The sequence below is a fragment of the Ascidiella aspersa genome, chromosome 4 (genome assembly GCF_963924565.1).
Source record: "Ascidiella aspersa chromosome 4, kaAscAspe10.2, whole genome shotgun sequence".
NCBI lineage: Eukaryota > Metazoa > Chordata > Ascidiacea > Phlebobranchia > Ascidiidae > Ascidiella > Ascidiella aspersa.
The window spans coordinates 19,077,630-19,100,624 of NC_139450.1; the positions used below are offsets into that span (position 1 = coordinate 19,077,630).

The 22,995-nt window shown below is 36.2% G+C and overlaps 1 protein-coding gene across 1 annotated transcript in view; it reads left to right on the forward strand.

The window, feature by feature from the left end:
- Positions 1 to 11,215: 11,215 nt before the first annotated feature.
- Positions 11,216 to 22,995, forward strand: part of LOC146148562 (multiple epidermal growth factor-like domains protein 8) — a 59,956-nt gene continuing 48,176 nt past the window's right edge. Inside the window, exons 1-4 of the mRNA XM_083388068.1 lie at positions 11,216 to 11,456; positions 15,431 to 15,640; positions 18,471 to 18,566; positions 18,698 to 18,793. Coding sequence (XP_083244194.1) covers positions 11,290 to 11,456; positions 15,431 to 15,640; positions 18,471 to 18,566; positions 18,698 to 18,793 — 569 coding nt within the window. The 5' untranslated portion in view covers positions 11,216 to 11,289. The remainder of the gene's footprint in view (positions 11,457 to 15,430; positions 15,641 to 18,470; positions 18,567 to 18,697; positions 18,794 to 22,995) is intronic.

Below are 22,995 nucleotides of genomic sequence, written 5' to 3' on the forward strand. Positions count from 1 at the left end.
TAAATTTACAATTTTTCTAGATATTCTATGACACCCACTACCGGTACCCAGTCACTCATCAGGGGCGGATCGTTTTGAATAAAATGCGTAGAAAATTGGTATACTTGTATTTACAAAAAGTAAAACGTCACACCAATGATCCAAAGTATAGCCTGGACTTGTGTTGTCACATCTTTATCTCGTTCGCCCAATTGCCATTCTCTATTACGTCACACACGACCAAGTTTTATTCCTTTTTTTGTCTTTCGGGTTTTCGCTGTTAAAATCAGCTACAAACAAGATTGACGGTTTTTTGTTGCTAAATGCCAAGGCAACCATCATCCAAACACCAAAAAGGTACGCCTTCTTTAGAAAAAAATTCTGTCAGAGTCGGTGTTCCAATCTAAAACTATTACAATTTAGTGTCAGATTTGGCCTATGTCAAAACTTTTACCTGGCTAATCTATTTTTTCAACATGTTTCTAGTTTTCAACATGTAAGATTACGCTTCCCGCTTTTTCACCTAAAAGTTCAAAACTTTATGAGATACATTTTGGATCTTATTAACTGTTGCAGTACCGGTATTGCTAGAAGATGTATTAAAGCGACGGAATGTAATAAGCCAAAAAATCGGGTCCTGTGGACCAATTATCGCAAGTGAACTCCCGTAGCGGCATACGGTAATTAAAACGCGAGATAGCAGATTGTCTCATTTGAACAGCTTGTTTAGGCTAGGCCGGGTTGCCATATCTTATAATTATCTTTTGATCAAAAAATCAAAAATTTTCAGCAAAAAAAGTAAAACTAAAAAATACCTAAAAATATTATACCTAGTGGGGCTTTAATACCTCTTGAAAGAATATTTTGGGCCTCGCCAAAATGGTTGCCGAACACTATCATAACGTAACCGTTTCTGATTTCTCAGGAAACCTGTTGTTCTTGTGCGAAGCATTGCGTAAACAATAGCAATTTATTTGTAAGGCTGAAGTGCGAAAAATTTTCAAAAAAAATTATTTTACATGATGAAAAATACTTGACGCATCGGCCACAAATATTAAAGGTCACAATGCTCCAGGTGACCGTAAGGGTTTTCATCAAGATGTTTTTTTGCCAAACATGTTGTGACGGCCATAACTGGTAAAATGTTCGCATGAAATGCCAAAAGAACCTTATTTGCATTTATTTCGATTGGAAAATTGTTTATTAAGATGAATAAGCATAACGGTAGGCTACAGATTCGAGAAAAGTGCCAAAAGTTGCATAAACTAAATTAATTTAGCAGAAATCATAGTTCGTATAGCAATGGTTCTAAAACGTATTTTTGTAAAAGTTTGTTTGTCTTGCGACGCACCCTGCAACGGGAATTTTAATAATTTTTAATATTTATTTGTGTACCGTATAAAAAAGGAACGCACAAAATGTAATTAATGCATATACAAAACTTAGCCTACGTATTTGCTAGAATATCACGCAACTGCTGTTACAACTACGATTGTTAGTAACTCTAGATCGATGAATGTTTTCACCATTACAGAAACAACAACAATATTGCTTTTGGCTACCGGTTACATACTTTTTTTGCATTGTACAAAAAACTGTTTATACAAAGAGTAATTTAATCTCACAAGACAAAGAATTGAATTTGATTTTTTACAGACACGCATATAATTGCGGTAATAACTTATACCACCCCCAAATTCGCAAATGTCGCGTTTATTGTCGCAGTTTTAACAGTAAGCAATTTATATTTGAAATGGGTTAGGCCCTTAGGGGTTTTTCTGACGTTGGACGCGGCTTTTTCGTAACCGGAAAAATCAAATTAAAATCATTCGGGATATTTAAATTGGAGTTGGCATGAAAAGTTGTAGATATTATGTTAAAAATTACGTCATAAACTGACGTCGTAAAACAAAAAACATGAAGAAACTTTATCCTACGTGTGTAGGCTACTTAAAATCAAGACTAAGTATATTCAGCTAAATTGTGTCAAATGCGTCAAAGAATTTGATCAAACAAAGCAAAAAATGCTTAACAGATAGTTAAAAATAGAAACTTTTACCTTGGAAAGTAATGAAAGACACAACACACGCGAAAAATGGGATGAAATACATTTGCCTAAATAAAAGCATACTAAAACATCTTAAAAAGCAAAACAAGATTTGCACGAAGAACCAAAGCCTAACTTAAAAAAAAAATTTGGAAAAATGTGTTTTCTTCAGGCCCAAAGGCTACACTTTGGTGTAAATGATTAGTCATAACATAACTAATTATGAGTGATGATTAATTATGGGTAATTATTAATTACGTTTACTGGAACAACTTAAAATAATCGGAGGATAAGCAAGGCCAATATTATATTTGTTTAAGACTAAGTAAACCCAGGTCTAATAACTTTAACTGAACTCTTATGTGTTTTTGTTTCTCAAAATAGAAGAATTATAAGGATAACGTAAAAGTTTGTAAAAGTCGCCTTTATAGTAGTTCTTTTCCAATTATAATTAGCCAGTTTGTTTTTAATTTGAAACAATACCTTAATTTTAGACAAAAATCTATGAACTAAAACAAAAAAGCGTTCGAAACGTCAGAAGAAAGCAATTTCATGTCATAATTAAAACATCAAATTCTGGTTCAGGTGGCTAAATTAACATAATGTAGGCCTATACCTATATGCTTGTGGCCCCATAAAAGACGGCTCCGTACAAAAATTATAAATTTAATCTCAGTTGCTTTCTTCCACCGAGCTTTCAGTTCTTCGAATTTAAGGCAAAAAAATTTAGAATATTTCTTTGTCTTTTAATTTTAGGGCTGTATTGTAAAAAAACGTAATCTTTTTAGGACTTGTTCCGATGAATTTAGGTCTTATTCCATTGAATTTAGGACTTATTTCGATGAATTTAGGCCCTATTTCGACAGATTTGGGTCTTATTCAGACGATTATAATCTTATGCTGTACAGGGCATTAATGAGTAATTGGCTGTATTATGTCGTTGGTCTTTAATACTATGGTTTTGTTGATTTTTCTGCTTTAGGTATTGTTGATTTTTAGGTCTTATTGTGTGTTCCCTAGATCAGTGCTAGTCAACCTTTTTCGGAATGGTACACCCTTTTTACGTGTACCCTTTTTACGTAAAACTTATACACCCCAGTCCAGGCAATACACCGAATCTGTAGTAATCCTAATTGGAATAAGGATATCCGTAGCATATCTTTATACAAATACAAAATGTCATCAGTCATTAAATTCAAGCGTTGCTGATGTTGAATTTGTTCAGTCAGTTGTGCGAACCGAGGCAGTAGCTTTGTTTCAAGTGCTCCTATCATAAGCAGATATAAACATCCTTGATAAAATTTCTTTTTTGGTTTTAATTTCAACAAGAGCAAAAAATCTTTGCTCGCAAAGATATGTCGTGGGCATGTGACAAGGATGGAAATCGCTTTTTCACTGAGATTTCGGCATTAAGGAATGTTGAGAAGCGATACCAAAAATTCCGTCCAATCTGTTAGAAATTGGTGCAGTTCTAAGCATAAAGGTCTACGACAATTAGGGCAGAAAAGTCTGACTTTTTGACCTGGAGGTCGTAGCAATGCACAAATTAGACCTTTAGGAAAACTCCCGGCATAGATAAATTGTAAGTATTCGCTGAAAGTTCACAAAAGATTAAAAAAAATGTGAGATAGAAGTAGTAATACTCGACCTACCTGAACTCAAACGCTAACATTTATTAGAACGCTGGGGAAAAAGCTCAAACTCTGGGGCAGAAGATGTCACACATTAATGTATTGGGACCTAAAGCGTTTATATAATTATTAAATCAACGCACAATATTTGAGTTAGGGTGCTGGTTATCGTTTGGGTTCGGGTGGGTCAAGTATTATTAAACTTCATCTTCTTAAGCAGATTTTGTTAAGTCAAATTAGAGCATTGTTTAAGATCGATCTCAAAGTCTAAAAAAAGTCAGACTTTTTTGATCCTTTGCTGGATGCCCTAATTGCCGTAGACCTTTTTTAGAACTGCACTAAGTTCACTGATCGGCATGGGCGCTCGTTTTTTGTTCGTTTTTGTCTGGTTTAACAAACTGTTCGAAGCGGCGTGCTTTTTAAGTAATTGGGTCACGCGTCTTATTAATCTAATGCGAAACCAAAATCGAGCGCAAAACGCCGTTTTTCGTGTTTAGTTTGGTCGACCGTAAACGCTGGATAGTTTTTCTCTTTTGTTATTTGTTTAGGTCAGTGGTTCTCAACCTTTTTTCTTTCGTGGCCCATTTAAGTTGCAAAAAAATTGTGTGGCCCAATATAATTTTTATGAAAGAAAAAGCTTTAAAATAGGTTTAAAACAAACAGCAGAACATATTTCAAAACAGATTATTTATTCAACCGTGCATTAGTGAGAAACTTGCGGCTAAACAATAAATTTACATTCCTTTTTAATTCCATTATTCCTGTAAAATTAAATATAATGACACAAATGAAACAAAGTCTAGCTTTTTAAATTGGTCTGTGAACCACCTCAAATATTCTTATGGCCCACCAGCAGGGGCGGATTAAGGAGGGGGTTGAGGGGGCTGCAGCCCCAGGCCCACCAAAAAATAGGCCCGCGGGAACACACAAAAGACCTAAAAAGCAACAATACCTAAAAAAAAAAATTCAGGCTTAAATTCAACGGAAATATGGCCTAAATTTATCGGAATAGGTCCTAAGTTCATCGGAATAAGGCCTAAAATCATCGGAATAAGCTAAGGCCCAAATTCATCGGAATAAATCCTAAATTCATCGGAATAAGGCCTAAATTCATCGGAATAAGTCCTAAATTCATCAGGATATGGCCTAAATTTACCGGAATAGGTCCTAAATTAATCGGAATAAGTCCTAAATTAATCGGAATAAGGCCTAAATTCATCGGAATAAGAGGCCTAAATAGCCAAAATAACGCCCGAATCTGTGTGGAGAGGGTATGGGACGATCGGGGGCCATCGGTCTGGCATCGGCCGTTTTGGTGATTTGGTGACTACGTTTGGACGCCCTAGTCTGACCGGCACCGTCAGGGCGCCTCTGTTTTGGTACCGGATTTTTGGTCCTGTTTGGGGCTATTGGTGGGTAATGGGTAGGGTTAGGGTTGAAATTATTAGGGGAGTTAGTGATGCAGCCTACTTAGGGGTGGGTTTTGGGGTTAGGTAAAGTGTTGTTTAGGCCTGATTCTGAATTTTAAGGTCTTATTCCGACGGATTTGGGACTTATTCCGATTTAGACGGTACTAGCACCTTTAGGTATTAGTCCTATGTTGGCCTTAATCCGAATTGTGTTTCTGTTAGTGTTGTTCTTATCTCGGTCTTATGGCTGGAGTCCAGGCCCACTGCTAACAACTTAATTTGACCAGCCGAAGTTATCTTTTGTATAAAACGTTATATTCTAGAGATTTTACCACATCTTGTCTATTTTGAGGCCGTCAGACCCGTGAACTTGTGACGTCTATGCGTGTTTGTTACTTCACATATTAAGTTACTATGCGAAAACAATCCTATAACAAACCACAATGAGCTACTTTAACTTATGTTTAGCTCAGCCAGATTGTTACAATACCTAAAAATCGTGTTTGTTTCGAATAATAATTGCGGTGGTGTGCGAACATGTCTTAAGGTAACCAGCCTTAGTAGGTCACGTTCAAAGAATTTGTTATGCAGAGTAGTGTTACAAAAACATGTTAGAATGTGATTTAAGTATTACGGTTGGACTAATCTTCATGTTTCATGCTAAATTACTTATAAGACTAATATATGAGAAAATACAAAAGTGGTTATGAAAAGCAAGAATTTAGAAAAGAGAAAAAGTGCGATTGGTAAGCGAGGAGAAATGTGAAAACACATAACCTGACCCACCAAACAGATTTAAAGAAGATTCGTATTTGCTTTTTTCGTTTTTGGCGGAACTAGATACCAAGTCTGGTCTAACCGTAATAATAAAGAGAGTGCTGAAAATTTGTTTCAGTATTTTATCCAGAGGATCTGGAAAAATCACTTCCTGATGAGATGATTCATTTTTCTTCACTGCTAAAAGAACACCATTTTAACGTCGAAAGTAGCAAATAAGCTCAAACATTTAGATTTGTTAGCGAAAATGAGTTAATGTATGCGTTTTCTAATGCATCTGTTGTATTAAGGATGCATCTTGGTCTATTAATTACCAATTGTTCAGGCAAACGTTAGTCCTTAAAAGAGTAAAGAACCAAATGCGTTTGTATATTCGGTTCAGAATAGGTTGCATTCACTATAGCTCCAATTAAAAAAAACGAGATTTTGGAAAAAAATACACAGCTTTTCCATAGCTATGCTTTATCAAAAGCTAGAAAACATGTTAATTGAATCTGTTTGATAATAAAGCACTGTTATTTTATATTAATTGTGGCTGAAACAGTAAGCAGAACGAATATAGACCCATAGGCCCCTGACTACCATACAGCCCCAGGTCCATGAAAACCTTAATCCGGTCCTGCCCACCAGTGAGCCATGGCCCACTATGGTTGAGAACCGCTGGTTTAGGTTGACTGATTAGCAAGTGTGTATTCGACAATTGACAACGCTAAACCTTCTTTCTTTTTTTCTCGCTAAAAAACGTCGAGTTATACGCTCGACAAAACGTCGATATTTGTTTAACTGAAGCAGATTCTTAAAAGGAGGTGTAATGGTGACTGTCGTGCGCGTTTCAAAGCAGGGAGTCGAACCGAAACCGAACCGGACCTTTATGAACCGATTTTGGGTCAATTTTTTCCGAACCTGAACCGGTTTTTATAAGATTTTAAGGAGCCGAACCGGAACTGAACCGAATAATTTGAGAGTACCTGAACCTTAACCGAACCCGAACCTGTAAATAAAAGCGGTTCGCTCCTGCATGACGTCACAACTTGTATTTTACAGAGTCAAGTTATGCAATGTTCAAAATTTAAACAAGGATTGGATGCCGAAGTACTTATTCACTCAAATTGGCAAGAAAGCAGTATGTTTGCTGTGCAATGAAAGTGTTGCCGTGTTTAAAGAGTACAACATTAGCCGCCATTAAGCGACAAAACAGGTAGGCTATAACAGTACTTGCCCGCCCCTGCTCTAAGACCACGTGTTAAGTGTGCAATGGACACAACTTATTCCCCCTCAATCGCAGCTTGTAATTTAGCTGACTTGGCACACAGCTCGGCGCAGATGTTGCGCTAATCCTGGCATAATAACACACGGTAAAAACGATCTTCGTTTAGTATTGCAGGTGGTGAAAGGCGTGTTTGTAATTTAGCGCTAGTTCCGTTCATGGAACTTGAAAACTGCGCTGCTGATAGTCGAATTATGTATGATTCTACCACAATTAATCACACATATTTTACGGTCTTGGTTTGTTTTTTTGCCTGAAGTTATCGATTGCACACTGTGGTTTCGCAGCTGGCGCCTGACAGGATTGTCGACGACGCACGTGCTCGCTTTTGCTGGACGTATTTGGCTGTTTCTGAGTTTTTTTTATCACGTCTTGCAATCACCATTCCATGACGTCTTACTGTCACTGTTTTATGACGTCATTATTCATTACCGTCAGACGACAAAAAATAGAGGGATTCCCTACGTTGAAAATTCAGGCTCCCCTTTTTGATTTTCTGGTTACGCCCCTGATTGCCCCCCCCTGGAAAATTTTCTGCGGGCGCCCCTGCTGATCGGGCGAAAATTAAGTATAGTTTTTAAATGTTTAAACTCTGCATTTCCAAATATGATCGTAGTTTAATAAGTTCACTGGTTAAGTAGCCCAAGTTACTCTTTCAAATGTGGCCCGTGGAACCAAAAAAGTTGCAGGCTTTTGAAATTGCTTCAGGGTATCGTCGCAACCTTATTTTGCTCTAGTCCAGGGGTGGGCAATTATTTTTAGCCGCGGGCCGCATGAGAAACTTAAAATGTTTTGACGGGCCGGGTGAAAAATGGATCTAAAATACACGCAATATGACGTCAGAAAGTCTTTCGCACGCAATATGACGTCAGAAAGCTAAAGAATTTGTTAGATTACGTTGGGAGTTAAGCGAAATGTGCAATTTATGTCGAATTTACAAAAGGCCACAAGACGTCGCGCGAAGTGCGAAAAAATTTCGACTATGTTTGTTTTAAAATGCAAAGTTTAATTTAGATGTTTTTAGAGGGTGACGTGAAGTATTTAGAAGAGACAAAAATAGTACATTGGTTGATATATTGGTGTTTATCAAGTTATTATACGAAGAAATTGCACACAAAAAAACTTACAATATTGTTACCGATGTGTTACTTGCGGTAAGAAGTTACCGATGTGTTACTTGCGGTACACCGGCATATTCCAATACGATATAAATCGTGAGAAACACACAACATCGCATTAACTAAATTAGGTTAACAAAATATATTTTCAGAGTTTAGAAAACGTTTGGTATTTCGCTCATATTTTAAAGACGGAATAGTTTTCGATGCGCTAAAAATAAGTATTTAGGCTAAGTTTGTTCAACTTTCGTTAAAGAGAGTGCTACAGCAGAGGACGCTATTTGTCTGTAAAGTTGCCGAAAATATACGAGAAAGACAGAAGAGATTCGCTCGAAGCGCGAAAACAATTTCCGTTTTAGTATTTAAAACAGACTAAAAATCGAATTTGGTGGGGTCATGACAATATTTGCGTTTCCGGAAAGAGTGTTTACGATACAACCAAACATGTAGAAACTCGTCCTTGTTTTCGCTTAGCCTATGTATTTTAAGGAAAATAAGCCGCGGGCCGGATTAAACTGCTTAATTGACGGGCCGGATCCGGCCCGCAGGCCGTATGTTTCCCAGGTCTGCTCTAGTGTGTCACAAACTTTTAATTCAGATATCCTTAAGTTACTATTTTGTGCTGGCAAACCCCAATCGTGTACAGCAAAAACTGCAGATGCTTATTAGTTACTTTACCATCGTTTATGTCGTTTATGTCGAATAGCCACAAAGTCATGTCAAAACGACAAATTACTACAGGTAAAACTGGTCGCACGATAATATAATATAATAGGAATATTACCTCACAATGGTCAGTGAGAGGTGGCAAAGTAACGTAACTGCTATCAGATAGCTAGTCATCGACCTATTGTCATGCGTTATCTGGTACACCCCTGTACACCCATCAAAGTGGTACACCCCGGGGTGTACGATACACCCGGTTGACAAGCACTGCCCTAGATTATGTCTAGGTGCTATGTATTTTGTTCGCGGTCTTTCTGAATGTCTTTAAAGTTTAGAACTATAGACCAGGCCCACGGCAACTTTTCGTAGTCGTGGGCTGAACCAAACTCAGCTAAGTTCACGGCAGGCCGTAATAATTTTCGACTAATTTCAAAACATAAGCATCTGGCTTTTGGCAATTTAATACAATAACGCTAATAAAGGACGGAAATATATGTATAGTATCATTGGTCTAATGCAGTGGTCGGCAAACTGTGGGCCGCAGAGCCATTTTTAGTTGGTCGCGAGTTGCTTTTGAGCGTAGTGTTATAATGTAGTGATGGGCCGCGTGACAGCCGTACATTCATTGCACTTTATTTTAAAAGTTGGTGTGGCATAGAATTTTTAAATTAGCTCAGCTTGGAGAAGCCCACGTGCGAAATGTGGTTCTTGGAGCCTGTCAAAATATATTTTTCACCAACTTAAACTGTATGTAGGCCTAATTGAAAAAATGTTCGTGCTTCGCGCGTATATTCTTCGTTTTATAGTATGTTTTGCATATTGATATAGTAGTGTTTTGGGCACCAAGGCGACGTGTAATACTTCACCTTAAAACAAATATTCGGAATCCGCCACTGTTTTCGTAGTGGGTTTTACGTAGTAGGCCTTCAGTAGCTCTAAAAAGAGTACTTTGGGCCGCGACAAAAAAAGTTTGCCGACCACTGGTCCAATGTAATCAGAAAACGGTAGCGAAGCGCGAAAAGCGTTTGTTTGGTTAAGTAGAAGTGATGTATTGGGTCATCTTTCGCCTGAGAAGACTTCCTCAAAACACATATCTACTTTAAAGTCCGATTTTTTTGCATTTTTGTAGTATCTAAAAAATATGAAGCATGCTGGCCTTGTGTCTAGTTTATAAAAGAGGTCCGCGCATATGAGGTTTTGAAAGGTTATTTTTTTGTTTTATGACATAACTCTTGGGTGAAAAATTGTTATTTTGTACAGGGTGCTAAACATACAACCGTTAAATTAGGCAGGCCAATGCACCCTTTTTAGAATGTATTGTCTGTATACTAAAACTAACAAATAAGTTAGTTATTTTTATTTATGTAAAATCTAACTATTTTGATTGATTATTATATAACTATAGAAGACCAATTGCAAGAAACAGGTTAACCCACCTTCCGTGTTCTGTGTGTAATAGCATTGCAGCAATGTAAACTTTCGAGCTGTATATGCTATATAGTGTTTTATTACACAAGAATAAAGACTCTGATCTCACTTACATAATTCTACAATTCGATGGTGTTGTAATAAAGACATCCAGCTAACCCCAGGTTGGAAAGTAAGGCCAGTTCTCGCTTGGCCGTGGTCACAGTGGCGCATCTCATGTAAATCTACGTAAAATGTGTTGTCAAACATGCAAAACTTTCGTTGCGCTAATGGTTTAGTGTAGTACTCCACTTTCAGCCGTGCAAATTTTACAAATAACGCTATTACAGCTGCGCAAATTTGGGCGGAAATGTTATTACAGCTTCGCAATTTCAAACTGCAAAATCGTCTCCCCCACGAAAAATCTAAAGTCTCCAATCTGCTGAAAAAAAATCCTCTGTATATAGTTTAAGTTGCCCAAATTTTCATTTTCGATGGTGTGATGAGACCCATGGCACATTCTGGCTGAACTAGACTTAGATTTCCTCTTTTTTATTTACATATTTTTTGTCAGAACTGATATGTGCGATTTTAAATCCGCGCTACCTTTGTATGAGCTATGAAACTGAGATATGGGTTGCAAACTAAAATTTTTATGCTATTTTATTCCAAATAATTAATTAGTTGCTGGGTTAAACAAATTGATCACACTTTTCTAGCTGACATGATTAAAACAGAACAAGTTGTAAAGCATTAATGTACAGAATTTTTATGTATTGTTATGTTTTTTCATTTGGAAAGTTTGATTTTTTTGATATGATAAATATTTACAACATAAAAACAACATTAGCATGTATGACTTCAGTTAGTTATCAACAACATTACAGTTGTATTTTTTCACCTATTGTAGATACAGACTGTAAATGTAAAAAATGATTTTTTGCTACCCTGTGGATAAAGGTTTTAAAATAAACAGATTCTTTTTACTATGAACATAAGACTTCTCATGAATTTAAGTTCATTTGAAGTCTTACTATGTATTATTTATTTCCTTAAATGGAATGTTCGTGGCTGCTCTAATGAAAGAACTGTGTTTCAAAATGCTATGAGTGGGTGGATTGGTGATGGTTTTGGAGACTACAAATCAAATTTAAGGTATATATAGCATACTAATGTTTATATGGTAATATATTGATAACTATGGTAATAGCCTTCAATTGCTAAAGTACATAAATAAAATTTTCCAATGCGATAACTTAGTTGTATTTCAATGTCTTGCAGCCAGGGGCATATTCAGAAATCTTGAAAGGAATTCCCCATTTTTTACCTGCAATTTATGATTAAGATGTCATAGAATAGTAATGGGTATGACATCAGAAAATACTGATAGCAATAATGTTAAATAGGAAAAAAACCTAATCAGCCAGCCTGGGCTGATCTAGAGAGATCTGGCGGTTGTACGGCCGAAAAAGCCGGCCGGCTGCAAAAAGATCAAAAAAGTGCACCTCTGGTTTCCACAGTCGCGTATAAGAAATAAATGTGTGACAACCAGCGAAAGGTAACCATTACCTGCAAAGCGTCACATGCCGCGTCGACACTTCTGCTTGGTGCCGGCTGTAGAACCGCTTAGTGTGCAATCCGTAGCTTTAGTTTAAAAGATTTTGATACTTGTACAATTTCACTATTAGCTGCATAGTTTTGTAAGTTCCATGCACGGGACTAAGCTAAATTACAAGCACACCTTTCGCCACCTGCCATAAAAAACAAAGATATGTTTCCATGATCTTATTATGCCACGCTTGTTGCAACATCTGCGCTGTAGCTGTTTGCCAAGTTAGCTAAAATCAAAACAGAGAGAATCTGCTATCAGTTAAAGATGCCAGTGTTACACCAACCCTAAATATTAGCACAGATAGCGAATAGTCCATGCAATTAACTGCAATTAATTATGTGTTTACACTAACCGATCAGCAAACCGGAATAAAGAGAGAAAGGAGAAAAAAATCTTGCATCTACGGTCGACTGAGGTGCAAACAAGAGACGAAAGAAAGCATTTTGCATTAGCTTAACTGGCATGACCCAATTACATTAAAAAGCCTTGCCACTTTAGACAGTGAGTTGAACCCTGACAAAAACAAACAAATAACAAAAATAAGACTTACAAAAAGAGAGTACAAAACCCACCCTTAGATACGCCACTGCTTGCAGTTTTTGTTTAAGCATGGGAAATCCCATTGTTTTAACGGTATGACATTTTGCTATTCTATTTACCATGAAGCTACCTAATACATCTTAATTAGTAAAGTCATTACGGAGAACAACCAATGCCTTTAAATCACAATGAAAATTTGTTTTGACTGCTGCCATGAGATTTCGATTCAGCAGGCAAGGGATAAGTTCCTCATCTAAGCTAGGTTTGTAGAACAGAACTGTGTGTTTTGTTAAACATGATGTAAGGTGGGTTTTTCCATAAGGTGGATTTTTGCAAACCTGAAGTGCTTGGAGAGGTTTCAGGCATTTTTAGATTGTGGCTACATTGATATTTATCGAAGACTGTTGCCGTGAATTGTACTTTGACACAGTATCGAAAATAATGTACCTGTTCAAACCTGAAGTTGCTTATTTATGTTCTCTGAGCGCTTAGAAACTCTCTAACAATAAGTATTGCATTCCATTTTTTTGAGGTTTGAATATATTTCAGGAAAAATAACTGATGATTAAGGTTGTGTTAATACACCTTTAAGGATCACCACACCAAGGAGAAATAAGTCTGCTTATAGGGTCGTTCGACAAAGAGACTTGTTGAATTTTGTTTGAACTTGTCTTTCCCAAAACTAACTTTATGATTTTTAAAGTTTTCATTTTGGCTTTACAAGTGTTTTCCTAATAATGCGATTTATAACATGTTACAATGTGATTTTGTCCGTACATAGCTCCTAAAATAACTCATTTGGTCACTTTTTGTTCATACCTAGCTTGAATAAAACTAATTTGGTGATTGGAAAGGTAGACACATCAGCTCAATTAGAATGAAAAATTACACATCTGTTGCTAAAAACAAAAGTTACGCAGACAACTTACCTAAAATCGTTTTTATTTAACTCCACTTGACTATACTATAGTAAATTACATTGAAATCACTTGCACAGCGTTTATTCAAAAGAAGTTAAATATTAGTGCGATAACACTTTTGTTCTAGTGCAGTGGTTCTCAACCTTTTTAGCTTACGGACTAGTAAAATTTAACCGGAACCGGTCCGCTGACTGGCGGTTGAGAACCACTATTCTAGAGGACAGCGCTTATTTTTAAAGCTCATCAGTTTAAGAAAGAGTTTTCCAGAAATTTTACTTCTTGGTAAGAAAGAAACAAAAATTAAGAAAAGTAACATCCTATTTTAACACTGTGATCAGAATTGCAAGGAAGTAACCATGAATAATAAAAAAACACAAAACGAATGAGCAATCTTAATGTCGCCTCTATAACAATAGCTAGATTTGGGTCTCCAACTGACTTTGAAATTCCATACCGAAGACTACATGATGCAGTCATACTGTCGAGAGGAGCTTTTTCCGGGGCTAGGTGTTCTCAGCAAATTGGGCAGCTGAGACAACCTATCCAAGGCAGTTTTGCTAAAAAAGTAGACAATAAGTTTTGAGTTTGTTGTGGCCGTAACTGTCATTAGCATGCTCACTCTGTCAAAGTGCCTCATTTACCAGCAAGATTCCTGGAATGTTTGGACCATGGTGAATGCAGTTTTTTCCCAAACTTGCATTAACTGATCAGAGTAACTTAATTTACTGTTTCGTCTGTGAATTTGCTATGACAGTGGTTGCTACAAGTTATCTGCGGCTTGACACTAATAAATGTTCATCAGCATTTTGTCTATTCTGTATATAAGATTATACATGAGTGTATGACAAAAAAAGCAATATAATTTTGTTGACATCTGCAATGCTGTAGCTTACATTCTTCTATGTGGTTGTGAAGTGTTACGCCCTACCACGAATTGTCATGCACCCTGTTTACTTTAAAGGTAAACTGAAATAAAAAGCGATATGAAAAGTTATTATGCATATCAATATCATTATGTCAATTAAACCGAGCAGAGCTGCCGAAGTTTTACACACTGTCAGTGAGAGTTTGATTATAACTGAAGGCTGCTTGTGAGTACTATTTTACAGCATTCAAACTTCACACAAAAAACAGGAATACAACTTGCACCACAACAGTCAGGGGAAACAGAAAGACAGCATGTCTCAGAAAGTTAGTTCACAACGATAACAGCACCTTTGTCGCACATAAATCGGTAATTACTGGCAAATATGATGTAACATTAATGGTTCATTAAAAGTTTGTGAAGCACCCTTGTATACCTTTTCCTACTGGTGCACCCCATGCATATTTTGGTGCACCATGTACACCGGTTGAAGAGCACTGGTCTTACAGACTAAGTAAAAATACCGCTGAGACACCGCATAAAAAACGAGAAAGTTGCACGTCATATTTAGCCATTCTAGACCTGACGGAACTTTGTAAACATGGCTAGGCACCCTTTTAAGATTACGGCGGCCATACAAAAGGCCAATTTGCGGCGGCTGTAGGGCGCCAGTGAAATAGGTGGCTTGTTATGCAGACCTTGATTACCACAGCCCACAAGACGGACTGTTTATAGATTAAGAGATTATTGGTCAAATGTCAAGTTTGAAACGAGGTGCACGGACGCACGAAAACTCAGGAATTTTGCAATTAAATCGATGAAATTACTTTAACCACACAATAATACGGAAACAGTGAATCATCAAAAATGATATTATGTAACTGAAGAAAATGTTTGGCAAACTAAAGCTGGAACGCGTAATCCAAAACCCTATTTATCAATTCGTAAAATAACTTAAATGATAATACAAACTCTAAGATTTGGCTTATGGCAATTACTTGGTTTAGGTGTTTAATGTGTTAGTGACCACGTAAAACAAGTCTGTTTTTTGTTATTGATTATAAATTTGAGGTTACTTAAAAACAAAACAGTTTAATGTTGACATTTAAAAAAAAATTATGCTTAATGCTTTAACAAATAAAATAATCTCTAAACTTTGATATTTTTACTTAACACTTTTTGCATTGTGCAGCTGTGAATGGCTCATTGAAAGTCCCAATCCAAAGCAACTTCCCTATATATCCCTGACATTTGAATTTAAAGAAACTGAATGTCTTTATGACTATATTACCATTATTGATGGACATTCATCAAATGGAAAGTTGCTTGGAACCTTTAGTGGAAATTCCTCTACTCCAGTTGTAGTCGCTTCATCTGGTTTTATGCTCATTAATTTTTTTAGGTATGTATGTTTCATTTATATTCTTCTTCTTCTTGTTTTTGATGTTTGACTTGCCATAATTGCTTGAAGTGCTCAGCAGGGGCAAATCCAGAAAATCGTAAAGGGGGGATCCCAAATTTTTAACTTAGGGAATTCCCATATTTTCCGTTTATTGTTAATGACGTCATAAACTAATGACGGGTATGACATCATAAAATAGTGATTTGTAATTACATCTATAGAAATAATCAGACACAGCCAATTAACCTCCAGCAAAGCGAACTTTACAAAGCAAAGCGAACACGTGCGTCGAAAAACCTCTTAGTGGGAAATCGTTAACTTCAGGCGAAAAACTAAACACTAAATTGCAAGCACGTCTCTCGTCATGTGCAATACTAACTGAATATTAGTTTTCTGGGATGTTATTATGTCACGATTAGCGCAACATCTGAGCCGAGCAGTGTGCCGAACCAGCTAAAATACAAGCTGCAGTTGAAGGAAAATAAATTGTGTCAATTACACACTAAACACTTGTCTTAGGATATGCTTATAGGGAATAATTTTGCGAGAACAATCATTACATAAAAAAGGAAACTTTGAAAGTCACAGTTAACCACCTCTTAAGTGAATCTGCTTCAGTTGAAAAAATGCTGTTGTAACACCAACATTAGATATTAGTGCGAACAGCGAGGAACATGCGCTGTGCCTAACTCGACGTTTTTAACGATAAAAAACACCCATAGCCCCCCTGGATACACCACTGGTGCTCAGTGATAAATATATGGAAACAACAACCAAAGCATTACACATACACAACCTTCTTTTCAATTTAATATAGTGACATAGGTTTTACTCTTGCATATGACCCAATATGTATATCAAAATTACCACCTATGCATAACACACATTCGGTCCTGTTACATTGAGCATGACATTGCATTGTAATACCTAGTAGGATGGTAACTCAAATGGCTACTTAGCATTACAAGCATATGGCCTTCATTGTTTTAGATAAATATGAAATTTCTCCAAGTTTTATTGCAAATAAGGACTTTCTGCTGTGTATACTGAACAACAAGGTAATACTTGGAATATCTCTCTTATCGTCTATGTTATTTAGGCTTATCCAATAAGCAAGTTGTATACCTATCATAAAAGTAACCTGCTGCATATTATTTGTTTTGGCGTGGTTACACAGATTTATATTAAGCTACTGAAGCAGTTGTCAAATCTACCCCATGCAGTGTTCCCATTTTACCATGTGCGCAGTTGCCCAAAATTTTGCGCAACACCTGAAAATCAGTGTGCAAATTGCCCAAATTATTAAAGTAAAAGTGCTCTAATTGGCTCCGCTGAAGACCTTGTATTTTTTAAACCTCACTATATTTTAGAGCAGGGGTCGGCAACCTTTTTCTAGCTGCGGGCCAAACCAAACTTAAAAAGGTCTCTGCGGGCCGAACAAAATGATAACTATAAGAATTGTGTTATGAAAATGTTAGAACAACTGTGAATCAGGCGGGCCTGGGATATTTTTTGCACTTAAAAACGTGTTTAAGTGTTGACGCAAAGCGAATGAAAAGTGTAATAAAATTACTTTGAGGGAACGCAAAAACATTTAAAGTTAATATAAGCTCAGTGTTTGTTAACTGTTTCAAGTCAAGACGCACCTGGCGAGCGAAACAAGCGCTTTTATTTTTTTGTTATACCGGTATTTCTTCTAAATTAAAGTTTTTATTACATTGCCGAAAGTAAAAAATAAAAAATATATATCCAATATTTTTTAATACTTTTTCCCATTCTACACTACGCACTTGGCAGCCTTCCGCGGCGCAACGGTAAAGAATCGCTGATCTAGTTGAAAAGGCTGCATCGAAAACGTAAACAAACCGGAGTATAATAAACATTTGCGCTTCGCGCGAAAATTTTTCGCAGTTACGCAGTTAAAATAGTCAAAAAGTATGTTAAATAGACCCGTGTCTAATTTGTCAAAGAGGCGGCGGGCCGGAAGAATTACATCGGCGGGCCGGATCCGGGCCGTAGGTTGCCGACCCCTGTTTTAGAGTAAACAACACACCACCTATATATTTACTGCTTGCTTGCTTGCCGTTCAACAGAGCATCTTGTTTTTTTTATTGATTTATGAAAATTCACCTAACTTGTGGATTCTATAAAACAACTTGTTGCCTTTCGCAAACTACTTCTGTTTTTAATACCTCTCAAATAATAATCTGTTATTCTTTTTAAAAAAATTGTTTATTAAAATTAGCCTGTGCACAGTATAGCTGAAATTCACTACAGTAATTGTACTTGCTACCAGTAATGTCACAAGCAATGTAAAAGCGCAATTCCTGCGATTAGACACTATGACTGCCAAGGGAAGAAAATAGTATCAAAACAAAAATAATACATGTTAAACAAGAAAGTGCGAGGTAAACAACAAACGCTTCAAATTACACTTGTATCATCATCATTTATATGACTGTAATATATTTAAACCTTACTTATAAAACGTTACATAATTCTTATCATTCATAGTTTTCTAATTGTTTGAAGCACATTAATTAGCACTTGCAGGTAAATTCTGGTTATGGTGAAAGTATTCAATAGTTAGCTACTTATAGCAATGTACAACAGTGAAGTGTTGATGCCTAACAGCAAGTTTAAGCATGCAAAGCATGGTCATTTTAGCTTGTGTGCCAGTTCAAGAAACCTGCCTTAAGGTCTTGTGGTTTGGAAAGTATGGTTAAAAATTTTTATTAACTAGATCTGGATAAGTAATGTGTTGGTGTTTTTAGTTTCAAATTTTAACAATATATTTATAAAATTTAAAAATTTATTTTTTATTTTTAAGTGACAGTGACTATGAGCGAAGTGGATTTAATGCAAGGTTTAACATTTTTAATTGCCCAAACAATTGTTCTCATCATGGTGAATGTTATGAAAATGTGTAAGTTTCTTTATTTCCTTATATCCAAATATATTGTAACAACCTAATTGGTAAAATACCCCCATATATATTGTAACACACTATTTTGTAAAATACTCGGTTATGTTTGCTACTTTTGCTTTTTTTTGTAGATGCGACTGTAATCCAATGTGGTTTGGAAATGATTGCAGTTTTCCTGCTTGCCCAGATGATTGCACTGGATTGGACCATGGAGATTGCTTAGACAGGTTTGTGAAAACCCGTTTTAAATTATTATCGAGGTGACTTTTTATTGAGGTGATTATGACGTGGTTCTGTTTTAAAACAAATTGTATTGATGAAGATAACCATTTTTTCACAACTTTGATTTATCCATTTAAAGTACAGGAATTACAGCTTTTAAAGCACATAATATAAACATAGAAGAGTAATATGCAGCAATTAGGTTTGCTCATAAATTTATAAACTGTTACACAGACTATATTGTGACTCAAGATATTAAAAGAAAAATGCTTGATGTAGCCAAATTGCAATGGTGTAGGCTCATCTTACCTCCAAAATTAAATCTTAAAAAAGCTTAGGATACACATAGGCAAATAAAAGCCCCAAAAGTATGTTTTAATATTCTCTTTATAACAGTGGTTCTCAACCTGTGTTGCATGTACCACTAGTGGGTTTGGCTTTCTTTTTCCCCCACAATTAGATCTATGTACGGCATAGTTTTTATTATTGTGTTTGTTAAGCTTGGTTAAAAAGTAAGTTGCCTGAAAATTTTATTTTACAAACATTTTCATCTTCAGAAGCGTTGTGTTGATTTTTGGTTAGGTGTTTCGCGGTCCCAGAAAATTGTCTTGCAGACCCCAAAAGGACCCAGGCCCCAGTTTGAGAACCACTGGTGTAGATTAAACAGTATACATTTGCTGTAGAGTTAGTTTTCTTTCATAATGTGAAGAACATTCAAAATTTAGCACACCGTCAAGCAGTGTTCCCGCTAATTGTTTACCATGTGCGCAGGTGCCCAAAATTTTGCGCACAAGCTGAAAATAAGTGCGCAAAGTGCCCAAAATTTTCAACAAAAAGTGCCCAAATTGGATACGTGGGAGACCTTTTTTTTTTGGTCTTCACTATTTTCATTCTGTTGATATTGCCAATTTAATTTACAGAACTTGCAAGTCCTTAATAACAAGTTCGTTCGGAACTTCCGTTTAGTTCTTAAATATAATCTGTAATTATTTTTTGCTTGTTTGTTGGACGGATGCTTTTGTTGCATTGGAGAGGAGCATTATGCGTGGGAGAGCACGAGAGGCGTCGCAATAATCTTAATTAATTTCTCCCAGACGTCAAAATGAGTCTGTTTATTAGGAGAATTGCGCTCGCTTGAGACGCGATTTCGCTTAGCGGTTTTAGCAGTAAGCATTTTTAACTTTTAAACGGGTTGAGCATTTTTTTTAAAGTGATAACTTAAATTAGAAACAAATTTGGCCTTCACCTATTTCCTGTTCATATTGACATAAATTTAACCTAATCCTTTAGTTGACACAACACGCAACTTTGCTTTTTCGGGGTATATTGTAATTTGCATTGTACACTGTTTTACCCATAAAATGAGCCTAAAAGTTTTATCTTTGGAAAGTCCTAACCTTTTAAGCATTAAAAAACCGTAACATTCTTTTTTGCAAATAAAAGCATATCGCAGGTAATTGAAATAATTGTGTTTAAAAAAGTTTAAAGCTATTATGACGAGATGTTTTTATATAAAGCAATACTTTCCTATAACACAAAACATACAGTGCAAAACACAGATACCTTGAGCTAAAAATATCTCCAAATTAGAAATAAAATGAAGTTGTAAAATGAAAGATTTGCGCGTATCGCAAAAAAATTCCAGTTACTGAGAACCTATGCAAAACTTAGATTCCAGTCAACTGCACTACCTTGTTTAGACAAACTAAGCCCAAATCCGTCGTAAAATATTTAAAATTGAGTTAAGTGAGCCTATTAGTGACACCAAGAACTAATCAAAATTAGTAGTTCAAAAACTTGCCAATGACAAAACCACAAACCAAATTTTACAGTTACTAAACTACCACCCGATCCGTCAGGAATTAGTGCAGTTCTAAACAAAGGTATACGGCAATTAGGGCATTCAAAAGTCTGACTTTTAGACTTTGAAGTCTTGGGACAATGTACTAATTTGACTTAACAAATTTGCTTAAGAAGATTAAATTTAATAATACCTGCCAGCCGAACCCAAACGCTAACGAGTAGGGATGTTCAAAGTAGAATCCCAAGGTATTCTAGAATAATAGGTTTCGAATCTAGAATAACGAATCCAGAATAGCGAATCCTAGTATATTTTTATTAAATTATTTAACCTCGATTTTGTTTGGGGAAGGGATTAATCTTAATCTACCCTACAGGGCCCACAATCACAGCAATAAATCGCCCAAACAATTTTCTAACATGTGTATATTATAATAAAAAAACTCTCTCATATGTTTAACATTCTTAACAACTGTCATCTGAAGCCGTTCTGTAAACTGTAATATGTCAACTGTCCAGGTTGTGTCTAAAACTTTATATTTTTGCCAATAGTGAGAAAATGCAACACTGCACACAGAAGTCTTAAGCAATTCGGTCCTGATTTTGAAAGCATTGTTAAGTCTTATTGCTTCTTTTATTGACTAACATGATCTGTTATGCAGTCAAATGATGTACTGCAAAGAATACAAAGTTATTATTGACATAACGAATTCTTCACAATTACGTTGTGCATAACTTCCCTGAATATTGGCCTAAAGTTGACCTTAAGTAACCCCATAGCGCATTTTATGGACGGCCAGCACGTTTTGCAACGCTATGTTACTTTTGCAACTTAACGCATTTAGGGAAATTGCGAACTCCACACCAGACATTACACGTTAATCGCTCGCCCAATAACGCTTGATTGACACTTAATTATTAGACGAACGTTATCGCGAGACGCGGTAATTGGTCGCCCGAAAAAACGCTGACACTGCACTATACCAGGTTACATTTAAAGCAAGCTCTGTAAATTGGTCGCCGCAGCGACAGGCCAACTTACCACACGCGTTTGTGCAATTAGGCGCAACAATCGGCGGTAAAACATTAAATTATATCGGTTCCAATTACCCGAAATAAACGGCAGAATTGGATTCGAATCCCATCTGGATTCGAATCCAAGGATTCGATATTCTACTTTGAGCATCCCTACTAACGAGCACCCTAACCCAAATAATGTGCATTGATTTAGTAATAATATAAACACTTACGGTCGGAATACATCAATGTGCAACGTAACAATCCTATATAACCTGGACTAGAAATTATCTTATGCCCACCCGAGTTTGGGCTTTTTCCCAACGTTTAAATAATTATTAAATTAACGCACATTATTTGAGTTAGGGAACTGGTTATCGTTTGGGTTCGGGTGGGTCAAGTATTATTAAATCTATCTCATAGTTTTTTGTGAGTTTTCAGCCAATATTTTTTATTTATATCTGCCGGAAGTTTACCTAAAGATCCAATTAGTGCAAATTGCCGCTACCTCAAGGTCTAAAAGTCAGACTCTCCTGCCTTTGGATGCCTAATTGTCGTAGACCTTTTTGCATAAAACTGCACTAATTTTTGACAGATCGGCTGAAACTACACATGCGTGTACTTTCAAAGTAAAGCATAAGACACCGAATATAGGCAGAAATCACACCAGGCGTAACATGAAACAATTAAAATTACTGCACAAAATATTTAAAGCAGAACTTGTGACGCCCTGATAATTTGCCGGCGCTCTATTTGGGTGTGAGTACGTAGCTCGAGTAGAACTAATTTGGGCACTTTTTTGGTCGTACGTAGAAAATTTGGGCACTTTTTGTTCTGTACGCAGCTCGAATAAAACTAATTTGGGCACTTTTTTGGTCGTACGTTGCTCGAATAAACTAATTAGGGCACCTTTTTGTCCGTACATAGCTCAAATAAAATAAATTTGGGCACTTTTTCCTTATGTAGCTCAAATAAAACTAATTGGAGCACTTTTTGTTCCGTACGTAGCTCAAAAAATACTAATTTGGGCACTTTTTGGTTGTACGTAGCTAAAATAAAACTAATTGGGGTTCTTTTTTGTTCCGTACGTAGTCGAATAAACTAATTTGGGCATTTTTTTGTCCGTACGTAGCTTAAATAAAACTAATTTGAACACTTTTTAGTTTGTACGTAGACCAAATAAAACTAATTTAGGCACTTTTTGTCTGTACGTAGCTCGAACAAAACTAATTTAGGCACTTTTTTGGTCGTATGTAACTTAAATAAAAACTGAATTGAGCACTTTTTTGTTCCGTACGTAGCTCGGATAAAATAAATTTGGGCACTTTGTTGCCGTACGTAGCTCGAACAAAACTAATTGGGGCACTTTTTGTTCCCTATGTAGCTTAAA